We start from the raw sequence: 25194 nt of genomic DNA, 5'->3' as shown, positions 1-25194 counted from the left end.
ACACACACACACACACACACACACACACACACACACACACACACACAAAGAATGTGCTCTTCTGTTTCTTTCATCTTAATCCCAGTCCTGTCTCCTCCTCCAGGTTCACAACAACAGGATCTTTGTTGGTCGTCTGTAACTGTAGACACTGAGAAACCTGCAGTGTGTGTCTCTGTGTGTGTGTCTCTGGTTCTTTGTGCGTGTCTCTGTGTGTGTGTGTGTGTTGGTGATATAATCTCTTCATCACTGTATGTGGGATATAAAATAGTCTCAACTCATCACAGTTTGCTTGTCTGATTAAAAGCTACAGAGACCAGCTGTTTAATGAATGATGAAACAGTCTGAACCAATGAGCTGAGAGCTAAACGATAAAGTAACACCAGACTCCACCGGCTAAATGTTGGTAAAATATGGAAGTTAAAAAGTAAAAATAAATAATAAGACGAGTGAGAGAAGAGAAACAAACTCACAGGGTTGGACTTCATCTCCATCAGGTTGTCCAGGATCCGAGTGACGGGGAGGTTCTGGAACACAGATCATGTGTTTCGGTGTCACATTAAATCAGTACGGAAGCCTTTCTGGTTGTTGTAATGCTCATTCTGTCCACACGAGGCTGAAGTGCAGCACTACCTCATGTTCTTATTTACCAAACGTAACACACAACACATGTACGTCGTGTTTATTCTTTTAAACATTTTCATTAAGAGTGCGAGGTAGTGGTGCCTCTTGTGGACAGAATGAGTATTACAACAACAAACAATAACAAAATAATGTCACCTGTTTTTAAAGTAGCTGAGAAAACCTTTTTTCACCAAATAGAATCAATATCAGTTTGAATGACGCTATATTTAGAACACTTTCACCGGTTTAATGTCAACAAAACAGTGACTTTAGAGTAGCTGGTGGTTCGGTTCGTTTGTAGTTCTATTTGGCTAAAATACGTCCACAGCGGTTCATCTCTGTGTGCCTCAGACAGACACTTCAAAACACCTGAACTAATAGAAAATGTAAATCACAGGTTTTGCTGACTAAAAACCAGAGTCCATCTAAATCACACCTGTGTAATCTAAGAAAAGATGGGTGAAAAACTATTTACACTAAATATGTTTTTCATTGTATTTTATGAATTTCCTAACCTTATATTGACCATTTTATCAATTTCATTTGAATAATTTCACTAGTTTTAAATCATATTTCCATATCAGGTCTGGAGAAAATATAGATCTCAATATCATCAGTTCAGTTTACTGAGTTTATAATTTGTCTTTTGATTTGTTGTATATTTTATATCACTTGTTAGAATTTGTATTTTGTTACATTTGTTAAACGACCTTCTTTGAGTTAATCCCTCACGTGTGCTTCTCTTCTATGTCGTTAGAGCCGGACTGTAACAGCTGGAGTAAAGTGATGTTCTTCTGTAGTATTTTAGACACCTTAAAGAAAGTATATCAGCTATATTTAGGATGTTTACCTTCCTGCTCTCATCTCTGCTCTCTTCAAACACCAGACTTCATTCATAAAAGCAGTGATTTGACCTCAGAACTCAGGAGTCTCTGGTCTGTTAGTTTGTGTGACTCTTTAAAAAATCATCAAATATCTAACGAGTCCTTCAGGCTGTGAAGCATCGGAGCCACAAACTCATCCATCAGTTCACTCACATGTTGTTTGAGCACCAGGTTCTTCACTCCCTCCATCACCAGCTGGGAACCACTGTTCATCACTCTGGAGAACAGACTGGGGAGGAGGAGGAGGGGGGGGAGGAGGATGAGGAGGGAGAGGAGGAGAGGGTTAATCTGGTATTCTGAACAAAAGTCCTGTTTCGATATTTAATACTGATATTCCTGTAAACCATCTGCTGATGTCTCTGGTACTACACAGAGTACCACTAACAGTTCCACTACTACCAATACTACTACTACTAATATTATACTGTAAAACCTACTAGTTACAAGGTGATGACGTGTTTTTAAAGATTCAATTAACTCTTCAGCTAATTTTAACTTTCATTTATTGACCAACAAACACTTCAACTGCTTTCATCCGTCACATTGTGCTCATGTTGACATAAAAAGTATGATACCTCGTATTAGTACACAGACCAGACAAAACTATGTGTATATATAATATAATAATGTATAAATCAGACTGTCTATGGTACATACAATAATGTTGCAGCCGTATTTACGCTGAGGCAACGTTATTTGAAGGGTTGATGGGGCAGCTACAATGTTAGCATAGCTTAGCACTAAAGCATCCAAACTCCATTCACAAAACAAGCAGTCTAAAAGAAGTGTTATTGTAAGAAAAGAGCTGAGAAAGCGTGAAGAACGTTAGGATGTAAATGAAGGACTGTTAAGTTAATAAACAGGTAACCGAGTGTTTGTTATTTAAAAGTGATGAAATCTAAATGGGACTAAAACAGACGATATAAAAAAACTGATTTCACAAGTCATGAAATAAGAAATAAAAACATGAAGGTTTTAAAAATTAAAAAGGGATGTGATCTAAAAATCTACTGTTAAAGACAGTGTTAAACTGTTTTTTTTACCCCATGGGTTTGACTCCACTGTTGCCGTAGTTAGCCGGGGTGGCGGCCATCTTGGTAAACGCCCTGGAAAAGATGAGAGGAAACCAGAATGACCCAACACTTTCATTCACATCAGCAACATGACTTAATTCATTTATAATGAATTCTTCAGAAGTGAGACGACTCGTTACTGTCACCTGCTCTCTTCTAGCTGAGGTTTTATACGACTAAAGGACATAAATCCAGTTGTTTCACTGGAGTCTGGTTCACAAATACAAAAGTTAAAACAACACAGACTTACTTCCACTGCTTGATGTAGTTGAGAGGTGAAAGGTCGCAGCCTGCGTCCAACAGAGCCGTCTTATACTGATCCAAGTCAGACTGAAACACAAATCAAGTAACAAGAAGAGATCAAACACTTAAAATCACGATCTGAAAGAGAGAAACTCTTAAAATCACAGCAGCGTCCTAACAAGCTGAATATATAAGAGACAAGCAGTCCATCTGTGGAAGAAGAGACACCACGAGCACGATTTCTGGTACGTAATGTTTAGCATATTAGCTTGTTAGCATGCTAACATTCACGCTATGTTTACCAAGTCAAATGGAGGAAAAGCTGAGATGTGTATCTGAGTGAAAACCTCTCCGTCCCAAAAGCTGATGTCACTGACTAACGGAGATGGATTGTTCTGATTAGTTCTGCAGGTGCACCAGCAGAACTCTCCTGGAGCCACTGATGACTGCTTCTGAACCTTTGGGGCTGAAGTTCTCTGGTCATGATTGATTCAAATACTTTCTGGAGTTCATGGGAATGAGTGCAAACATTGTCAAAACATGCTAAAGAAGTTACTTTTTATTGTTTTATTTTCTTATAGCAGCTGGTCTACAAGGATCCAGATTTCTTGTTTTCGTCACCGTCTCAAAAATGATTTCAACGTTCTGAAGTCAGTAAACCATCAAAAATACTAAATGTTATACTTTTACTTTGTTATAGTAATTTGTGGTGTTTTTTTCTTCATAAAACACACAATTCAAAAGATAAGGAAATTAAATATTTTATATTTATTGTCATTATTATTAATGATGTATAATAGTGTGCTTAGAGCTCGTGTTAGGAAGTTATACAGCTCATAATTCATCTCTAGTATCTATTTTATATTCATGTGAAAACTTCTCCTTCAAACTACTGGATTTATTCAAGTTTATCGCCAAAACTACATTTTACAGATTACGCATGAACACATCATGATAACGTTATAATGTACCTTCAGCCAGTACTCATGTTCACTGAGCAGAGCCTGAAGGCATCATAATGTAACTGAAGTGAACCTCCGTTGGTTAGCCGTTAGCGGTGCTGCTAACGTTACTAGCTCTCCTCCTGTTGGTTTAAACACTGATTGATTGTTTACAATGAAACATTATCAGAGATCAGAGACTAGAAACACATGTTCTACTAAGTCAGTAAAACTTTATTTACACTCTGATGGTTAACGTTAAAACTTTATTTACACTGTGATGGTTAACGTTAATCTGTGTTATTAAACCACTACTCCATCCGTTCCACCACTAAGACTGACCTCCTGGTCCATTAGATCTTTAGCAGCAAACTGAAACTAATAACAATCACAGTCGCTGTCACTTCATAAAGGATGGGAGGCGTTTTCTGCCAAACCAGACCTGATCCAGGTCTAACCGAGTCTCGAGGAGCTTGGTTTCAATCATCTTTGTTCCATCATGACGGCTCATAATGAACCTAGAGCCAAGAAGAAGAAGCACCGTCCAAAACGAGTCCATCGATCAGTGTTATGAGGTTTTTACATCTGTTTAATCCATTTATACCTTCTGCCAAAACCCACGGGAAGAACTGGAGGTCTGTCTTCTGAGACGCAGAGTGACTCTTAGTTTGTTTGATTCCAACAAAACAAATCTGAAGAAGAATATCAGAAATAAACCGAGTCTCCACATCCACCGAGGTGAAACCACCAGAGTCTGAAGCTTCTCAGGTCAGCAAGATGCATCCGATTGTCCTCGTGTTCATGTGGGCTGATTTCTGTTGTATTTACTTTAACTTATCACTTACAAGTGATGCAGTTGCTGGAGGAAGTTCAGCAAACGTTAAATATGTTGATTCATAAGTCATTATTTCATGTCAACACAATGAGGAGCATTGAGGTGCTTTCTTCTTCTTCTTCTTCAGTGTGAGGTTTGATCTGAACCACAAACCCTCACGTCACCGTCTCACCGCTGAATCATCTCTGCTCTCACACAACTCATACATCCCGTAAAACACTCAGAATTCATAAAAGGATTGCAGCTGAAATAAGACAACAGAAACCTGTATTTCTCAAAGCACCTTTAACTGTGCTGCCAAGCAAACAGCGTCCTGGAGCTCCTGTGATATTTGTATATATTTAATGAGCCAATATACAGACATTTGGCCCAGAATCCACCCCTTTCTCTGCAGATGAGTGTCATTGCAGAAACAGTCAACTTAACAAAGATCAGCGCTGATAGAAACACCGTGACAGTGAAGTTATGAACGTCTTCAGAGAGTTGGTGGGAACCGATGTACTGTATAAGACGTGTCACACACAAACTCTCTAGTGCTGACAACAGCAGTGATTAAAGCCAGGTAAATAAATCAGCATACTTCGCTTACGCTCATTTAGTTTAGGATGCAGTGTAGAGCCTGAACAGGCTAAACAGGCCTGACAAAGACTGCACATTTTCAGCCTGAGACCAAGCCACCCAACCCCAACCACATAACCACCCACCTAACCACGCCACCCAACCCCGACCACCTAACCACCTAACCAAGCCACCCTTTCACCTGATCAACTCAACCACCTAACCAAACACCTAACCAACCACCCACCTAACCACCTAACCAACCAAGCCACCCAACCCCGACGACCTAACCAAGCCACCCTTTCACCTGACCAACCCAACCAACCACCTTACCACCCAACCGACTAACCACCCAACCGACTAACTAACCAACCAACCACCTAACCCACCCACCCACCCACCCAACCAACCACCTAACCGACTAACCAACCACCCAACCGACTAACCAACCACCCAACCAACCACCTAACCACCCAACCAACCAACCACCTAACCACCAGAACAATTGAGACACAAGAGCCAAGTGGCTCCGGTTGTGGTTCAGTTGCTGGTTTCAGTGACTCACACTGGTCTGTGGTCCCAGTTCATTGCACAATGACAGCTCCAGTAAGCCACTTCTGAACACATCCGTCACAGCAGCGGTTTGGACACACTCACATTTTTGGAGAATACAAAGTGGAACTGATTTGAAATGAAAACACGTTCCTCATCACGCAAAACATTTGGATGTTAACAAAAAGGTGTACTTTTACTCAGTGATATTATTAGTTATACCGTTTACTGTATATACTGTAGTTATATATGTAACTACACTTTTGAGGTACTCCGAGTATTTCCACTGTATACCATACACTTCTACTCCACTACATGTTTGATAACTTCAGTAACTTTGCATATTGAGATAATTAATACTGAATATAAATCAAAGTATGCTTTCTATTATTGTACACCATGGTCTGGGTGAATACTGGATTCTGATTGGCAGCAGGGTGTTCATTCATGTGTGTGTGTGTGTGTGTGTGTGTGTGTGTGTTACCTCTGAAGGAGCCTGCTGAGCAGTGATGTAGTAGATGAGGAAAAGTCTCATTTTGTCTTCGGGGGTTCCGGCTGATAAACACAAACATTTAAAGACACTTTAATTTGTTATTTTACTGAAATTAAATACATTCAATTCATAAATTTTATAAATTAAATAAAGTACAAGACTGTGTGTGTGTGTATGTACCGTCGGGGTCACTGATGATGTCCAGCAGAGATTTGTCTAAAGTCGACTTGCTCATCAGTTTCTCTTCGTACTCAAAGTAAACGTCCAGTTTACGACTCTGAAGACACAAACAGCATCAACTTTTTTTCTTTTTTTTTTTCATCAAGTTACTGTATAAACTGTGTACTAATACTACTGTATAAACTGTGTACTAATACTACTGTATAAACTGTGTGCTAATACTGCTTTATAATCTGTACTAATACTGCTGTATACATTGTATACTAATCCTGCTGTATACATCGTGTACTAGTACTGCTGTATATATCGTGTACTAGTACTGCTGTATACATCGTGTACTAGTACTGCTGGAACTGGCTGTTGGCTGAGGTCAGTAATGATGAACCCATGTGATGGAATGGAGCCGTGTGATTGGTCGGCAGCGTGTGGTACCTTGATGTGGTCGAGGACGGCCGTGGCCACATTGGTGTGCAGGTCGATCAGCCTCTTCTTCTCCAGCAGCTCAGGCAGAGAGCTGCAACACAAGAGCAACTTCTAACAAACACCTCAACACTTCCATCTGGAGCCAAAATCTACAGAAGCCCAGAGTGGAAAGAATATGAATTCTGTTGATCAATTTCCTTAGTCTGATCTAAATAGTTTTCTTTACTGTGTTTATGTCTTAAGAACAGGTGAAAAAAAGGGTTTTGTCAGGATAAAGTATTTTATCCATCTGTGAAACAGTTGTTGTTGTTGTAACACTCATTTTGGCCACAAGAGGCAGAAGTGAAACAGGCATTGGTTTTCAGCTCCTTCAAACAATCGCCAAAACTACACCTTTCATAGCTGCTAAAATAAAACGTTATCGGTCCTTGAACACATCATGTGTGATGAGCGCTTCAGTCAGAAACTAAGCTTAAAATCATATTTCATCAAAAACATTTTATTCTTCATGTTCTCATTATAAATCTCTCCACTAATAAAGCGTTCACTTTAACCAGATTCTGTAAAAACATTAAATTGTGAGCTCCTCAGTGAAACTATGAAGTCATGATTGATTCATCTGATACCAACAGTCATGTGAGAACAAATCAGAGAAACTCTGACTGAACTTCAGGAAGTGAACACAGAGCAGAGAGGAGAGGAGAGAGGGGTGTTTTTTTTATTTTTAATGATTGATGTCATAACTCTTATTCTGCAATGAAGACATGTTCTAGTTCTCTCTACTTCTAGTCATGATGGTTCTGTTTCTATAGAGGAGCAGGACTTTTATTTTGAAGGGAAAATCAAGACCACAGAGAGAGAAATGTGACAGGAGCCAAAAAAATGCCCCAAAACAGCCTGTGGTTCAGAGGAGAGAAAAGTATTTAGATCAGACTTAGAAAATGATCTCAGGGACACGATAAGAAAACTCCAACACTCAACAAGTCACCACAAACACGTCTGTAAATCCCTTTTTACAGTTAAATTTAATTATTTGAGCAGCAGGTTGTTTTGAGTCTCTATCACAGTTTCATGGTTACAGATGTTGTGATGGTGGAAAACACAAACACAAATCTGAACAGATGTTCCCTGGCTCTGAGCTCATCTGTCCTTATTGATGAACCAGAGAAGGTTTTCACTGAGGGGGGGAAAATAAGTTAAAAAAGAGGGATTCTCAGGCACAGCGTGGTCTGATGGATGTTTGTTTGGGGATTTGTTGAAAGGAAACTTACTGGAAGTCACTTTTCCACAAAAACAGTTATTCAATGCCATTTTTAACAGGCTGTTCAAAGAGGAAATGAAGTAATTCTCTCTGCACAGCTTTAAGACCTGATTTGACCTTCAAAAGTGTTTTTTATGTTTCTCATAAAAATATCTTTCTGTTCCTTTGGCCCTATAAAACTTGATCTTGGTAGTTTTATAAAAGAAACTAAAGATTGTAAAGGTTCTGCTGAATGAAGTCAAAGCTTCATGTTTTAAAACCTGCATTCTCTCTAGTGTCTCCTCTGGTTGTATAGAAGTCTATGAGAAAATGACTACTTCTCTCTTGATTTATTACCTCAGTAAACATTGTAAACATGAGTTTATGGTCTCAATCTCTAGTTCCAAGTATTCTTCAATACAGCATGATGTTCATTCAGTAAATTATGGTCCATTTAGAGTCAAACAGACCATAAAGCAGGGTATGCTTTAGGGCGGGGCTACACGGTGATTGACCAGAGACGTATAGAGAGTCTGTTCTCTTTAAAGAAATGCAAGTGTAATCTAATGGTAAAATAACTAAACTACTCTGTGGTGATCAGTACCTGACAGCAGAGGTGAGCTTGGCTGTGTTGTCTGACAGCATGCTGATGGCTCCTTCATCTTCTCCCTCTAAACCCTGCAGACACAAAACAACATGACCAAACAATACCGAACTGGGATCAACTGGAACCAACTTGACGAGTTGGACTCGGGGACTAAAAAGTGACCCCTAGGGCTGAAAAGCTCTTTAAAGTTCCGATATCACCTTTAGAGACTTGGACATTGTCTTGATAACTTGGACATGACTTCAGGGACTCTGAAAAGCTCTTGAGGGTTTAAATATCACCTTTAAAGACTTGGACACATTAACTCGGGGACTTGAACCTGACTTCACTGACTCGGATGTCAACATTGAACCCCGAAAACGGCCGATTTGTGACTCAAATGTGACCTCTGACTTGGACTTGAGGTTCGACTTGTTAACTACAAGCCATTTGTTGACCACATTGACTACCATGATGTGTGCGTCTCACCATGATGCACTTCAGGCGTTTGACCTCGTCCTCCTGGGCTCTGTAAGTGTCCAGCTCCTCCTGGACCGACTCCGCCACCTCTGGGAATGGACTGAAACACAACAAGACCAAACCAATAAATGAGCTTCTGACTTTAAAAACATGCATCAACATCGAAACCTGAAGGGTTTGTCCAAAACATCAACACTCTGGATGGACGAAAGAGTTCGTCAAGTACAATAAGATATCATCAGCATATAGATTTAACTTATGATGTTGTTAGCTGCACTTAATGCCTATTATGGGATAATTGTGTCTTTTTGTACGTAGAATGATCTTTATGTGTGTTGATTAATCACAACTACACAAATTAGAAATGTTTCAGGGTGCGAGAATTTTTGATCGAATGTCAAACTGAGCATGAGGTGAAGACAAATTTTCAATATTGTCCTGATCCGAAAGGGACCCGCAGACAGTCAGACCTTTTTCAAACAGACACAAGAACAATCAGACCAAATCCAAAATGGGGTGGAGCCAAACAGACCCTAACCCCAGACCCAGAGAACCTACTCAAGAGGGAACTGAACCCACATTGGTGCCAAGCCGGTACCATCCTACATGAATTGTAATAGAGCATTTGTGTTATCAATAACTAACCAACCAGAAACTGATACGAATTATATTTAATAATAGTCATTATGGCTAATGTTAGCCAGCTGTAAATCCGGATCTTTATACTCGTTACTCCGTTTGAAAATTAACTAAATTAGCATTTTCCCTTTGTTTAGGTAACGTTAGCCATCAACATCTCTGCTGAGGCACCCTACATGAATATGGAGATAAGACAGTTAATGCTGGTAAGAAATAATCATTGTCAAGGTGTGAAAGAAACACACAGACATTTAAAAAAACAAACTTAAATGTACTCAAGGACGTGAATGTTAGCATGAACATTTTTATTTGGGTTTCTAAAAGACACAAATATGAAATATTTGCTTTTGAACAAAGACAGCAGCTCTTCGAGGGCTAAAATTGTTTTTTTCTATGAATTATTATTTTCTTGAGCACATGAGTTTTAGCTACTTTATGATAAGATAGAACTTTATTTATATTCTGAGGGACAGAGTGCAAATGAAAACAAAATATAAACAAAGATTATTGATAAAGGTGCAAAAAACAAATGTACAAATGTAGAGTAAAACTGTCTGGAATTGGATGAAACACTTGTTATTACCAGATGAATTGATAAGGACCCAATAATTAAAGCCTCATTTAAAGAACTCACCTGCCCTTGTGTTTCTGCCAGAACTTGTCAGCAGCAGTCAGGTCATAGGTCTTTCTGTTCTTCTTCTTTGGTCTGGCGCCGGCGGGAGATGGCTCCGCCCCCAACCCCTCCTCCATCACCACCCTGTTCAGCTGGTAGTCCTACAAAACACACACATCCATAAAGGTTGGCTGTAGTGGTTGTTTTGGTTCATAAACCCACAGCTGATGCCCTTCTCTGTGTTATTACTTGTTTTTCCTGCGTTTAATAACCTAAATCTGCTCTTTAAATCTTATTAAATTCACTGAATCCAAAGTAAAAAAACACAAATAAAAACCAAAGACGTCATCTAATTAACTTCAGTTTACAGCCCTAAAGACCTGGAGGAGATCCTCAGACAGTTAATGAAAATAAAACCAGATCCGACACCAACAGATTGAAGCCCAGAGAGCGCCGCAGTGTGCAGGATATCTGGGACGAGGTCCAGACCGAAGACACTACAGTGGATTAAAATATCACTGTTATCATGGGAACAGACCAGGGATGAGAGTCCTGCTGGGGGGTAGACGGGTGAGTTCAGACTCTGGACTAGTTTATAGGAGAGAGAAAGAGAGACAGACACAGACAGAGAGAAAGAGAAAGACAGACAGAAAGAGAGACAGTGAGAGAGAGACAGACACAGACAGACAAACAGACAGAGAGAGAGAAAGAGAAAGACAGACAGAGAGAGAGAGACAGAGAGACAGAAAGCTGGCATAAAGGGGCCACAAAAGACACCAGACCAGGGTCTGGATTCTGGACCAGACGTTAAAAACTAAATCAAAAAGATGGAGGAAAGTTATCCAAAGTAGTCACCCGTTTCCAAAACATCTTCAAGTTTTATTTTCATGACTCTGATGCAGCAACACGTTTCTCTCTACGACTGGAATATAAATATGTAAATATTCTTATGTATCAGAGGAGACTTGGTACCAGCAGATATCCAGTCATAAATAACCTGTATCAGGGCCCAAAAACAAAAAGAATGTGTGGATCCTGATGACATATTTGTTTATGTAGTGCATCATATCGATGTTTTAACATCTCAAACATTGGTAATAGTCAGTAGAATTATTAACCAGCTGAATTTTGTTCCTCTGAAGGACAATTTGTCCTGAAAGGTGAAAGAAGGAAACCTTTATATGGATTCAATTACAGATGTGTCTGGTGTGAAAAGTGTTGGAAACATTTGTGATAAACTAAGAACACAACTCAACAACATATTTAACACAGGTCTGCTCATTCATAGAGGTTTTAATGAGGAAACGTTACATATTATTAAACCTTTAACTGTGCCGGATTTACTTTGCTGGTGCCAGTAAGAGTGTGTGTGTCAGAGACTGATGACGTGTTACGTAACACATCCATGGAGCTCCACATTCCTGTGCTGTCATCAGTAACCTCAGCAGCTGACAGCGCTCTGGCTCTGCGTGTGTGTGTGTACCTTTGAAGATCCCTGACACACACACACACACACACACGTGTGTGTAAATGAAGGGTTCTGCTCTTTAAACTCCAAACAGGAGCATCTGCTTCATGTTTGTGTTAAAGGTCTTTAAAGAGGAACTGGTCAATGTTTCTGTCTCAGTTTTCTAAAATAAATCTTCATGTTGAACTCTAACCAGCTGTGAGTGGGTCTCCTAACGGGTACTCACTAATGCACCACATGTGGATTAATCTGCCACAGAAAATAGAGTCTCTATTTCCTCCTGTTTGTTTGATTAAAAACTACAAAGACCAGCTGTTTTAGGAGGTTTGCAGTAGGAACCAATGGGATTGGAGCTGAGAGACACAGACAGGAAGTCAGACAGATAAACTAAATGTGAGTCAGTGTTTGTAAAAACCCTTTGGTCGTAGTTATTTATAACATTTCAATGTGTATGATTGACAGCTCACCAGGACGTCGTGGATCAGCGCCTGATAGGTCCAAGTGTGGTGGAGGGGCGTGGCCATGTCCACGTTACGGTCGGCCAGGACGAACAGAGGCCTCTGGAAACTGGAGAGGAGAATCATTACATCATCACACACACAGAGAGCACTGCACTATGGGAAGTGGAGTTTCCCCATGACCCCCACACTGTTTACCTGAACTGTCCGGCGGCCATGTTGTCTCCGGTGAAGAGACTGTTTCTGGCGTCCCGCAGGTTCTCACGGAGCTTCTTGTCCAACTTCTACAAATATAAATAATATATATTATATTAAAATATATATTATGATATAATATAATATATTATTTATATATATATAATAATATATATTTTAATTGGTGCTGGGCAAGCTAACGCGTTAATTAATTAACGCCGACAATTATTTTATCGCACGTTAACGCAGTTTTTTTTTATTATTAAGCGGACATTTTTAACACAAGAACCGGGCAGCGAGCGGTGAACAGCTGTTCCCGGGGGGGTTCCGGACCCCCCCCCCGGGTCCGGAACCCCTCCGACACTCCGTCCCTCCACACACTCACTCTCGCTTCCTATCACCCTCTATGTACCAACGCACATTTATAACAAATACCACACATATTACACGGTAATCAGCGTTGCATATGTGTCTGACCAAAATACCAAAAAAAGCAAAACAGAAATGATTCATTTAAATTATTTTTCAGAGTTTTTAAAGTGTTTTGTTTGTAATATGTATAATAAGCATCATTTAGTTATCACTACTGAGAATTTAACAAACATAAAAACATGAAGTAGATAGGTTTGCAGTTTTCAACTTGTATATTTCAAATTGCATCTCTTACACACATGAAGGTAAAGTTATGAACACCGGCTGAATATCTATTATCAGAATCGTTATAACTGTATAACTTCTACTGTGTAAAGGGAATACTGCTGTTAAAACCTTATTTCTAATAACCTTATTTGTTTAAAGTGTTTGCAAACCAAATGTTATTGCACTTTTGTTCATATAGCAGTACTTTGTAATAATAAAAAAATTGTAATCGTTGCCCAACACTAATTTTAATATATACAATATATATATATATATATATATAGTACAGTTTCTGAAAATTGCATTGATAAACTGTTTATTAGAAAGGAAGATCTTTAAATGAAGTAGCAGATAAAATGAAGGCGCTTCGTCATATTGATGCCATTTTACCATAAATTAGTAATTGAATACATAGAATACAAAGCTAAAGTGTTATAAAGGGAACGTAAATATCATCACATCACCAAACAACAATAATAAGATCAATAAGTTATATATCAAAGCATTTGGAGGAGGAGTACTTGATTACATTTCCTAGTTTAAACTGAATGTTAGTTTGGTGGAGACAAAGGTGTAAAAACTACAAAATGTCTGCTTGCATCAGAGTTTTTGTTCCGACATCATTGAACCAATCAGATCGACTGAGGTCAGCGTGAACTCACCACGGCGACCATCTCTGCTGCGTTTCCACGGGGACAACGAATAATCGGCACCGCACCTGAAGAAGAAAGAAGACCACAACAACAACCCTTTAAATACAGTCATATCATCCATAAACCTATAGAAGAAGAAACAAGACAACAACAACAACCCTTTAAATACAGTCATATCATCCATAAACCTGTAGAAGAAGAAACAAGACAACAACAACAACAACCCTTTAAATACAGTCATATCATCCATAAACCTGTAGAAGAAGAAACAAGACAACAACAACAACCCTTTAAATACAGTCATATCATCCATAAACTTGTAGAAGAAGAAAGACTTTAAACCAGGAGAATCAGTGTGACAGTGAGGGAACAGCTCCCCCTGGTGGACAGAAACTACACTGAGAAAAGCTTAATTTCTGCCTGAGATAAGTTAGTTTGTTCTTTATGAAACCTGATGATGTGTTATGTCTTTGTGGTAGAAAGCTGCTCTAATCTAAACGTATAATTAAATCATAGTTCAATCATTTGTTCAATAACTCAAAAGGGTCAAATAGAGAAATCAGGGTGCTTCTTTATTCATCACCAAACATTGGTAGGAACCAAACTCTAGCTCACCCAGAGAGACTCTAGCTCACCCAGAGAGACACTAACTCACCCAGAGAGACACTAGCTCACCAAGAGAGACACTACCTCACCAAGAGAGACTCTAACTCACCCAGAGTGACGAAGAAACAGAACAGACTGTCCACGATGGTGTCCATGATGGCCTCCATGTCCGTGTCCTGGAGGTCTGCTCTGTTGATGGCTGCAGGGGAGACATGCAGGTCAGAAACAAAGGTGAGACAAATAAGTGAGACAGAGGAGACGGACAGGTGAGACGGACTAATGTTGTCTGTAGTTTGTTTGGGTTCAACTGGATTCAAATGGACCAATCGGGAGCCATTCAGGAGTAAAGAAAAGGTCACATGACTCAGGTGCAGCTTGTTTATTGGACAGAGTTGTAGTAATGTTTGAATAATGGCTTTTTATTCCACCTCACTCTACCCATAATCCTTTGTGTTTTGGAGCTGTGTGTGTGTGTGTGTGTATTACCATGGTAGGAGATGAGCTCCTTGTTTAGATGGCAGAGGGTAAACATGTCGTCTTCCAGAGTGATGAAGTTCAGGTACTGATCATACACCTGAGACACAAACACACACAGAATTCATAGATATAAATATAGTTGTGAGCTCTAACTCTGAGGATCTCTGGCGCTCCAACATAACAATAATGATAATAATACTCTGATGGTGTCAGATAATACAGAGTAACCATGCTAACCTTGGTGACTTGGGCGACAGCGTTAGCGGCCAGAGCAGCGCTGGCGACGTCCTCCAGTTTACTTCTGCTGATGGCCGAGATGAAGTTGAGGAAGTAGGACTCGTACAGCTGGTTCCTCAGGTCCTTAACCAAAAAGAAATCATTATTATTAATTATTATCACTAATTCTTTAGAGTGTTTCACAGCTCTTAAAGGGACAGTGTGTGATATTTAGTGGCCTCTAGTGGTGAAGCTGCAGATTGCATCTAATTAAATATCCCTCAGCTAAGCCCCTCCCTCCCCTTTTACAAACTATGGTGGCCTTCAGGCAGCGAGGACGTTAGTACTACTATGAGCTGCTCTTATCAATACTCTGCTCTTATTCCTAATGAAATTATTGTTTTTGTAGAATTTTTAAAACAAATAAATTCAGAACAGGATTAGAATTTATATTTAAAATATATGTAAATATTGTTAATGGAGCAGCAACAGTTATGTTTACAACAATAAAGTCTTTAATATTCACTGCTGGTTGATTTGTCAAAAAAATGTTTTTCATGATGTTCTTGTGCCTGAGAGGACAGGTGAGACACGCAAGTGAGAGGACAGGTGAGACACGCAAGTTTTATGTCACATACAATAAACTTGTATACACATATATGAAATTTGTCCTCTGCATTTAACCCATCCGTAGCTTATTGGGAGCAGTGGGCTGCTGAGAAGCGCCCGGGGAGCAGTTAGGGGTTCAGTGTCTTGTGTGCTCAGGGACACTTCGGCACAGGACATGTAGCAGCCAAGGATCGAACCACCGACCTTGCGGTTACCGGACGACCCTCTCTACCCAGTGAGCCACGGCCGCCCCAATTGTGAAACAGTGAGACATGCAAGTGAGACACGCAAGTGAGACGGACTAATTATTTTGATTGCGTCTGTCTGTCTGTCTGTGTGTGTCTGTCTACCTGGCATATCCTGTCAATGTTCTCCTCTGTGGGCATGATGAAGTAGATGGCTGGAACATCTGGGATCGGATCTCTGTCCGAGTGAAGCAGACTGAAAAAAATAAAACACACAAAGTAAATGTAATACTTAAACCTACAAACAAGCTTTTCTATCTTTGTGAGGACCGAGCTGATGAAGAGATTTATCTTGGTGTTATTGTGAACAGGTGAGTCTCTTACAGGTGCAGCGTGATGCCCATGTCTCTCAGCTCTTTGACGGACAGCAGAGGGGAGATGATGTCCTGACCAAACCTGTCGTATATCAACACCTGAACACACACACACACACACAGTAATAACTTAGTACTCTTAAATAAAAAGTTGAACTACATAGTACTTAACTTAATCAGAGTGTTTGTTACCTTCCATACTGGCTCAGCTGCTGTGTTCTTCAGAGGAGGCGCGTTGAAGTTCAGCATCCGCTTCAGAGCGACTGTAGAAACAGAGAAAAACAACATGTGGATGAACTACTGATCCTTCAGAGGGTCCTCATGTTATCTACGAGAAACTCTCTCTGTCCTGTGTTCACTATGTCCCGTGTTCCCTCTTCCTTATACGTCTCCTCTGTTCCCTCTGTCCTATTTGTTCCCTCAGCCCTATGTTCCCTGTTCGCTCAGCCCTGTGTTCTCTCTGTCCCTCAGCCCTATGTGTACCCTCAGCCCTATGTGTACCCTCAGCCCTATGTGTTCCTTCTGTCCCTCAGCCCTATGTTCCCTCTGTCCTATGTGTTCCCTCTGTTCCGTGTTCCCTGAGCCCTATGTTCGCTCTGTCTGGACTACAGCCCTGTGCTGTATAACGACAGTAAATTAACCTTGACCGCACTGACAGTCCTGTAGTCCTGACTCAGTTAGTTTTACATCCGAAGACACTACGCTGAATGATTTCTTCACCGGTAGAAACAGGCTAGCTTCACCTAGCTAGCAAGCTAACAGTAGCGTTAGCCAACAAGCTACGCTCCTGGTTAACTCTTCATTTAACTAGATGACAGTCTAGTGAGTTCATTAATGTAAATGTCAAAGAGACGTTTGATGAGATGAAATCAGTGTATCTGCTCAACGAGCGGCACCTTAAAGCTAGCTTTAGCTGGTTAGCTTTAGCTACAGTCCCGGATCAACCTCTTCCGGTCTGACTCTCTGTGGGTCGTTTAAACTCTCCGCCAGCGGTTACCGTCGCTGTCGGCCGCTGAAAAATAACCGTTAAATGAAGAATAAGATCAGTTTGAACCAACCTGTCTGCTTCTCCCGGACGGACGCCGCCATGTTGGATGTTGTTGGTTGTGACAGAGCGTGTGATGACGTGGCAAGAGAGGCAAAGAGGAGAGAAATGCAATGAGGGCTCACTCTGCTGGTTTCTCCAGAGACAAACAATAAGGAAATAATTAAAGAGGTCTCACTCTGCTGGTTTCTCCAGAGACAAACAATAAGGAAATAATCGAAGAGGTCTCACTCTGCTGGTTTAAACATGGACAAACAACTGATTTGACTTTCTTGAATCTACTTTATACTTTCACATATTATCAGTATTAAAATGATTACGCATTCTTATAAATTAAACTACAAAACAGTTTAAGTTGTTTATATTAGCACTATTTTGACATTAATCATCAATAATCTATATAAAATATAATATATATATATGTATTATATTTTACTTGTTGACTATTTTCACAGTGCAGGAAAGAATCTGAAAACTTCATGTACATATTTTTTATTATATTTTGATCCTCAATTTTGCTATTTAATGTTTTTTTTGACTGTTTGTTATGCACTAAAACACTGAAGCTAATTCCTCGAATGCTTCAAGTCATTTTGCACTTCAGATATGTATAAAAAGAAAAACATGCAGGTTGTTGGATATTTTATTGTATTTTGAACTAATTCTGATTTTATTTGCTTCCTGAAATGTTTTAATTTTTGGTTCAATCAAGTAAAGAACTTTATTATAATTAAATGTTCCTATTGGATATAACTTACACATTATATTCATAATGTGAGTCAGATGTTGAGTTCAGTTCTTTAAAGTTTAATAAATGTATTGATGATCCACATTAAAGATAAAAGTTTAAAACATGAAGAAAACACAGAAAACAAGAAAGTTGAAGAAAATGAAAAAAATAAAGTGGTAATCAGGAAGTGAACAAATTATTATGAAGATATTAAAAACACTTTATAACTGATCCTGTACAAACCTAAATGATTCTACACTGTAGCGCTTCATTGTTACTGTAAATCTTCCAAAATTTACCGTTAAGGACGTAGTTTTAAGGTTATAATATATAAAATATATCACAGTATTTCTGACGGATTATGCGCATATTTATAGTTATTTTTAAAGAAAAACAATCCTTAAGTAGTTAAAGTTATTAAATGAGGGTATTAATAAGACACATATTGTGAGGATCCTGTGGTTTCAAGTCTAGTTTGCAACTGAAAACGTTTTATAATTTGGGATTCGAGCCAATCAGGAGGCAGCGATGTGAAGTCTTCAAACAACACGAGAGAACGAATAATAATAAATGTTCCTCAAAATCTGATCCAATCAGGATCTTTACGTTTTCATTTCTCAGAAAACAAAAAACAACAACAACACAAACATACGGAAAATCTCATCAGAACAAGAAACAACAGAAGGGACGCACCGACACTGATATCAGGAGATATATATATATATATTTATATATATTTATATATATTTATATCTCATAGTGTTAGAGTCTGATCAATGATTCCAGTCTGTTCACACAGATCAATAATAAAACGCTGCTCTCTGATTGGTTCTCTGTATCAGCTGACGGTGCGTTCCTCATTAAAAACTTAAAACTATGTACAATAAAAATATAAGAATCAAAAGTAACTCCGAAGATAAAAGTTGTAAAGTCATAAAACATAAAAGATATTTATCAATTTACAAAACATGATGCAGAGAATATTTCACGACATCACATCGCAGAAAAAAAAAAAAGTTTGTATTGTTTCATGAATTCAAAGTTTCAGATTTTTTAAAATCATTTGACTCTTCACCTTCTCCTCCTCTAGCTGGCTGTGAGGAGGAGGTGCATGTGGTGGCTGACTGCCTGCTCCATGGAGCTCTTGAAGGCCTCGTATGAGGAGGAGACGGGCAGGAGGAGGCGTCTGGAGTCGGGCTCGCTCTGAGGGAAGAGATCTTTGTCCCTCAACAACTCCTCCCTCCTCATCCTCAGTCTCATCCTCCTCCCTCCTCCTCCTCCTCCTCCTCCTCCTCCTCCTCCTCCTCCTCCTCCTCGCTTTACGGGATGGAGGAAGGAGATGGAGGGAGAAGGGAGGAGGCCGGCTGCTGGGAGCTCCTCACCTCCTGTGGAGAAACGAAGGAGGTCTTGCAAGGAGATAGAGCTCCTCCCAACTGAGGAGAGGAGAGCAGAGTGAGGAGAGAGGGGAGAGGAAACAAGATGGGAGGAGAGGAGAGGGAACAAGAGAGAAGAGGAAAGAAGAGAGGAGAGAAATGTATTTCCATCCTTTAAATAAATAAAATAAAGTAGTTTTTGGTTCGATGGTGAACAAAACCAAAGCTTCTGTTGCTGTGGAGACGTTTACATTTAAACCTCTCTGAGGTCCTGGGTCCAGGATCCACTCAGGAACCTGAGTCCAGACTTGAAGTTCAGGACCCTGAGTGGATCCTGGATCCTGGACCCCGAGTGGATCCTGTCTCACCTTCACAGTCCAGCAGGAAGCGTGTCCAGAAGCTGCAGACGGGCGTCTCTCTGCTGCGTCTGTCCTCCTGCTGGGAGATGAGGACGCTGAAGATGTGAGCGAGCGTCTGAGCCGACAGACGAGCCGAGCAGAAGACGTGACAGAAGAGCGACGGGTAGAGCTGCACCTGGACCACGTTTAACAGGGTTCAGGTCTGTGTACTGGTTTAGTATTTAACATCACGTCACATCTTTCTCTCATAATATTCACAGCGATCATCACTGAAGAAAGGAACATTTCATTTACTGATTAAATGAGACGTCAGATTTGAAGCAGATTTTGCACTGATGCATTGTGGGTTAAACAGACACAGGAAGAAGCACAGATGGGTTAATACGTCTTTAAGTCACCTGATCAAAGACACCCAGCGTCTGCAGACCGGCCCGAAACCTGCAGGAGACAAAACATTACAAATAATAATGAATAACTAGTTGGAGAGATCAGAGTCTCAAGAGAAGTCGGCGTACCTCTGCAGTGGAAGCTGCATCCTGGTGATCATGGTGAAGCCGACCACATCCTCCACCAGAGCCTCTCTCTCCTCCAGGCTGCCGATTGGTCGGTTGCAGCCGGCCAACTCCAGGAACTCCCAACTCGCCGCCATGACTTCCTGCAGCTCATCCACAGACTCCGCCTCCGCCATCTGAAACCAGCAACAATCATTAAACCTTTGGCTGGTGAGCAGCCTGTACTGTGTGTAAAGTGTAACTCACCCGGCTGACCCGGCGGGTGACGTGCGTGTCGGGGGTCATGTGCGTGAGAGAGAGCGGGCGGTTGGCCGGGTGGTTGAAGAGACACTGGTAGAGAGCGCGGGAGAAGAAGCCCACAGGAGGACCACCGTGAGCCAGAGAGAGAGCCAGCAGGCAGCCCACGTCGAAGTACAGGTCCTCCCTCACAGCTGCAGACAGAACACAGCGCCATGAACCAACCACGGGGCTCATGGGCCCTTCAAAATAAAAGTCCTGCTCCTCTACAGAACCATCATGACTAGAAGTAGAGATAACTAGAACAAGTCTTTAGTGCACAACACAGTTATGATGAAATCAATCATTAAAAATAAAGAAAGGCAAGTTTAATATCTTTGATAACTGCAGCAAGATAGAGCTCCTCCCAACTGAGGAGAGGAGGAGAGGAAACAAGAGAGGAGAGGAAACAATATAAGAGAGGAAACAAGAGGAGAAACAAATGTATCCTTTAAATAGATGAAATAAATAAAATAAAGTAGTTTTAGGTTCTATGGTGAACATTCAGTGAAATCTTTTGTTGAACAGAACAAAAGCCTGGACTTATTTTACAAAAAATGTAAAACAATAGAATCTAAATATCCAACATGTTCCCAATGTTGGATAAATAAACTGAGACTCTACGTGTCATAAATATTAAACTATTAACATGTTTCCAGCCTCCCCTCCCCTGGTTAAAGAAAACGCTTTATTAGAGGAGAGATTTATAATGAGAACATGAAGAATAAAGTGTTTTGACGCTTTGTTTCCGTTGCTTTCTTTGTGTGAAGTGTTGGTCATACATGATGTGTTCAAGGACCATCGGAAAAATGAAAGATCAATACCCTGGGAGTCCAGCGCCAGGTTCTTGGATCCGTCTGGACCCTCGAACACCACAGAGCTCTGGATCTGCTGCACCAGCAGCTTCAGGAAGTACTGCCTGGCCGTGTCGCTGTCCCGGAGGCTGCTGGGAAACGCAGTCAGCTGGTCGTCTTTGAACCTGGACGGAGCCAATGAGAAGAGACGAAAGAAAATGTTCAGAGGAGTGAAACACGTTGATTAATAACCGGGTGGAGACTAACGTCACTGAAAAATAAAAAGGTGCGTTTGTTGTCCGCTCACCGGACGGACAGAGTGCGTGTGGGGTCAAAGTCGGGCCTCCTCACAAGCTCCACCCCTGCAGACAGAGCTTGGTTCCCGTCCACCTCCACCTGCATGCTGAGGGGACCGAGCTGAGGGCCCAGAGCCTGCAGGATCTCTTCAGGTGATCTGGATCCAACAGGTAACGCCGGCCTGAGAGAGGGAGGAGTCACGTAGCTGTCAATCAAATTTAAAAGGACTATTCATTATGACAACAAACACCTGGAACATCACCCGGTTAATCAACGGTGCGTTACAGCCGACGGAGTAGAGGTGCGTCAGGTTCGCGCACCTCTTACAGCCGACGGGGGGGAGAGGTGCGTCAGGTTCGCGCACCTCTTACAGCCAACGGGGGGGAGAGGTGCGTCAGGTTCGCGCACCTCTTACAGCCGACGGGGGGGGAGAGGTGCGTCAGGTTCGCGTACCTCTTACAGCCGACGGAGGAGTGGATGGGGGACAGGTGGCGTTTGGACAGCAGACTCCTCCTCTGTCCTCCCCGAGGAGATGAAACCAGGGAAGCTGGTGGAAACGAGCACAGACGTTATATGAGGATCTAGACCTGATCCGGTTCCCACCAGTGATTCATAATTAATAAACTACAGTGGGTCCATCAGAGACTCAGACCTCTTCCATCAGTCGCCTGTGTGCAGTCGCTGCAGGCCCAGTCTCTGGTGTCCGACTTCAACCCAGAACACTTCCTGTGACTCCCTCTGGAGCCACAGAGCCGGCAGCGAATCACCTCGAACCAACTGAAACAAACAACAACAACAACATGGTCACACACTGTGTGTGCTGCTCCAGTTATAGTTTACAAACCGGATCAACGATGAGGCAGCAGAACCAGACATACACCTGGTGCTTAGTACCCACAATGCAACACTTCCTCTGACAGATGTGCAGAGAATGCTTCTAGAAGAACAGGATGATGAATGAAAGATCATTTTAATTTGAAAGACTTTAGAACTCAAAACAAGACTATTTGTTTACAAACAAGAACAATAAAGAAATGTGGGTTATTTAGTTAGCTACACATCTTAGTGAGTTTTCTTTTTGTTGCTTTTTTACATTAATATGTCAATTTAATAGATTAATTGAATGAAAGATTGTCAGCCACAATGTGCAGGATCAGGATGGTGTCTGTAATGACCCCTGCAGCCTGTAGGGGGAGTTAGTTACATTCTTAACATAGTTCTCCACCACTGCAGGTAAACAGTGTGTGACTCTAACATCGTGAATGAAAACAGGAACATCAGAACTTAAATACCCCGTCTTGGCAGAGTGCGTTCGCCCGTTGTTGCAGAGGCAGGCGAGAGCGTCGCAGCGCGCGTAAACCTCCAGCAGCTCTGAGTACGCGTTGGTCTCCAACTCCCATGATGCATCTCTGCAGACGAGAAGAAATTGAAAAAAGAGGTCTCCTGCTTTAAGCTCCATCCACAATAATACCGCGTTTTTAAAAACCAAAACGTATTTGTGTGGATGTACGAGCATCTTTTTAAAGGCAGGGTTCATACACATTTTGACCAATGGATTTCCATGACCTTTCCATGACTCCAAACCAAATTTCCATGACCAAACATTTTGTGAAATCTCGGTGTATACATGAAAAAGTGACAAAATGTAGTATTTAAACTACCAATGAGAATTCCAAAGCATACAGTATACCTTAAATGACACAAACGAATGAGAGACAATAGTTTGATTAAAAGAATAAACATTTATAAATATACTCTGGTTGACAGGCATTCATAACACTGACACATCAATAAGAGCTTTAGTAGGTAGCAGCATCCAGCTAGTGCACATATTGCTTTCCCTTTTGTAGTGCACATTTTTCATTGAACCCTGTTAATGTGTGGCTTAATATTAACTTCCACTGTTACTGTACAGCTGTTGGAATTGTGGCCTATCTTCTATTTGCAATTAATATGCATTCAATCCAGTTCAATTATTTAAATGAAAATGATAATCTACTCTGGCTAAGGTAACTTATCAAGAGTAAAATAATAGCTGTGATCTATACACACCTCTGCATTAGCAACCTGCTGAAATGAAGGTACAGGCACCTTCACCCTCTCATTACTTCAGGGTTCTTGGGAGCAACGTGGGACTGTTGGGACTGTTAGTGCACTGGCTGTGGTCATCACAGTGAACAGTGTGTACAGTGTGATGAGAGGACATGTGAGCCCTTGTTGCTGCAGTTCATCTCATGGAGCAGAGGCTGCATTTAGCATACCCTGCCTTATCAATGCATTTAAAACACTGTGACAGCAGGAAGCTGCACTCCCGTCTGTTTAGACCTCCACCTTTATCCAGGCCCACCTCCACTCACATCTCAGCCCTGCATCAAGCTGCGCTACACAAACAGCCTCCTCTCCCTGGAGCTCTTTGACCTCATCATCTCATCAGTATCTGGGCCTCATGTTTCGTGGTCATGAAAGTTATTCTGACCACGAAATCATCGTCATTCTACTTTGATTTAAAAAAAAAAACAACCTGCAACCAGATGCGCCGGTGTTCGGGTTTAACGTTAACGAGTGATCGCGTGAGCTGAACCGGAACACGGGGGGGCTTCATGTTTCATCACGCTACGTTTTTTCCTTCTAAATCGCGATAATGATGAACGTTAACAGTCGACAAAGTTCCGCATGCAGTGGACGTTAACTTAACCCAGCAAGTCTGAACGGTAACGGAACTTAAACTTTAACGGAGGGAAATGAAGACGCTGTACACATCTGAACGCTGATTGGCCAAGACTCGACACATCAAAGATGTTCTATTGCGAAGATCACGACATCACATTTTCTCCTCGTCTCACTCCAATCTGAGAAACTCTGGCTGACAACTCACCGTAAATGAACGACATGAAAATATGAATAGAACACATTTCCATGACTTTTCCAAAACTTTTGGGATTTTATTTTTTTCCAATAACCATTTTAAAATTCCATGACTTTTCCAGGTTTTCCATGACCGTACGAACCCTGTAAAGGTCTCTGTTTCTGTTCGTCCACACAAAGACAAAACCCCGGAGTTCTCAAACTAACACGCCGTCTGTAGCGCCTTCAAACGCCTCTGATTTTTGGGGTTTTAAACCTCAGTACTAGTGTGGATGTAGCCTCATTTTTTCCCACAATCCCTTGCCTTCTGTGGTCATTGCCTACTGTTGTAGAGTTCAGGTGTGATGACATGACCACGTTACCTCTCTGGGATGTAGATTCCCATCCTCAGCATCTCCTCCTGGAAGCTCTCCTTGTTGCTACAGAGAGTACATCTGAAGAAGAAGAGGCCGGCGCTGTGGGCCTGACGCTGAGACACAGACAGACAGACAGAGAGAGAGAGAGAGACACACACAGAGAGACAGACAGACACATATTATATGTATATTAGGGGTGGGGGAAAAAGTCGATACAGCATAGTATCGCGATATTTTGCGTGGCGATATTGTATCGATACATGGACGCCAAGTATCGATCTTTTATTATATAAACTATTAAAAAAAAAAAAAAAAAAAAAAAAAAAAAAAAAAAAAAAAAAAAAAA

The 25194-nt window shown here is 41.0% G+C and overlaps 2 protein-coding genes across 2 annotated transcripts in view; both read right to left on the bottom strand.

Annotated features, from left to right (window-relative positions):
* The window catches only part of scfd1 (sec1 family domain containing 1), an 18425-nt gene extending 1050 nt beyond the window's left edge, over nt 1-17375 (bottom strand). The window contains exons 1-20 of the mRNA XM_031847863.1: nt 17300-17375; nt 16434-16504; nt 16252-16340; nt 16033-16123; nt 15095-15217; nt 14867-14954; nt 14490-14579; nt 13784-13839; nt 12486-12571; nt 12297-12396; nt 10383-10522; nt 9119-9209; nt 8648-8721; nt 6813-6894; nt 6381-6477; nt 6192-6262; nt 2829-2908; nt 2549-2611; nt 1659-1734; nt 471-524 (exon numbers count right to left, since the gene is read on the bottom strand). Coding sequence (XP_031703723.1) covers nt 471-524; nt 1659-1734; nt 2549-2611; nt 2829-2908; nt 6192-6262; nt 6381-6477; nt 6813-6894; nt 8648-8721; nt 9119-9209; nt 10383-10522; nt 12297-12396; nt 12486-12571; nt 13784-13839; nt 14490-14579; nt 14867-14954; nt 15095-15217; nt 16033-16123; nt 16252-16340; nt 16434-16504; nt 17300-17330 — 1653 coding nt within the window. The 5' untranslated portion in view covers nt 17331-17375. The remainder of the gene's footprint in view (nt 1-470; nt 525-1658; nt 1735-2548; nt 2612-2828; nt 2909-6191; nt 6263-6380; nt 6478-6812; nt 6895-8647; nt 8722-9118; nt 9210-10382; nt 10523-12296; nt 12397-12485; nt 12572-13783; nt 13840-14489; nt 14580-14866; nt 14955-15094; nt 15218-16032; nt 16124-16251; nt 16341-16433; nt 16505-17299) is intronic.
* A 1371-nt stretch (nt 17376-18746) lies between these two features.
* g2e3 (G2/M-phase specific E3 ubiquitin protein ligase) overlaps nt 18747-25194 on the bottom strand; it is a 9592-nt gene continuing 3144 nt past the window's right edge. The window contains 13 exon segments of the mRNA XM_031847889.1: nt 18747-19273; nt 19276-19336; nt 19338-19449; nt 19758-19923; nt 20147-20186; nt 20264-20436; nt 20507-20691; nt 21361-21515; nt 21638-21808; nt 22081-22174; nt 22280-22404; nt 22920-23036; nt 24855-24961. Coding sequence (XP_031703749.1) covers nt 19103-19273; nt 19276-19336; nt 19338-19449; nt 19758-19923; nt 20147-20186; nt 20264-20436; nt 20507-20691; nt 21361-21515; nt 21638-21808; nt 22081-22174; nt 22280-22404; nt 22920-23036; nt 24855-24961 — 1677 coding nt within the window. The 3' untranslated portion in view covers nt 18747-19102.

Source organism: Anarrhichthys ocellatus, unplaced genomic scaffold, assembly GCF_004355925.1.
Source record: "Anarrhichthys ocellatus isolate YVR2014 unplaced genomic scaffold, GSC_Weel_1.0 scaffold7, whole genome shotgun sequence".
Classification (NCBI taxonomy): Eukaryota; Metazoa; Chordata; class Actinopteri; order Perciformes; family Anarhichadidae; genus Anarrhichthys; species Anarrhichthys ocellatus.
This window is presented reverse-complemented; position numbering and strand designations above follow the sequence as displayed.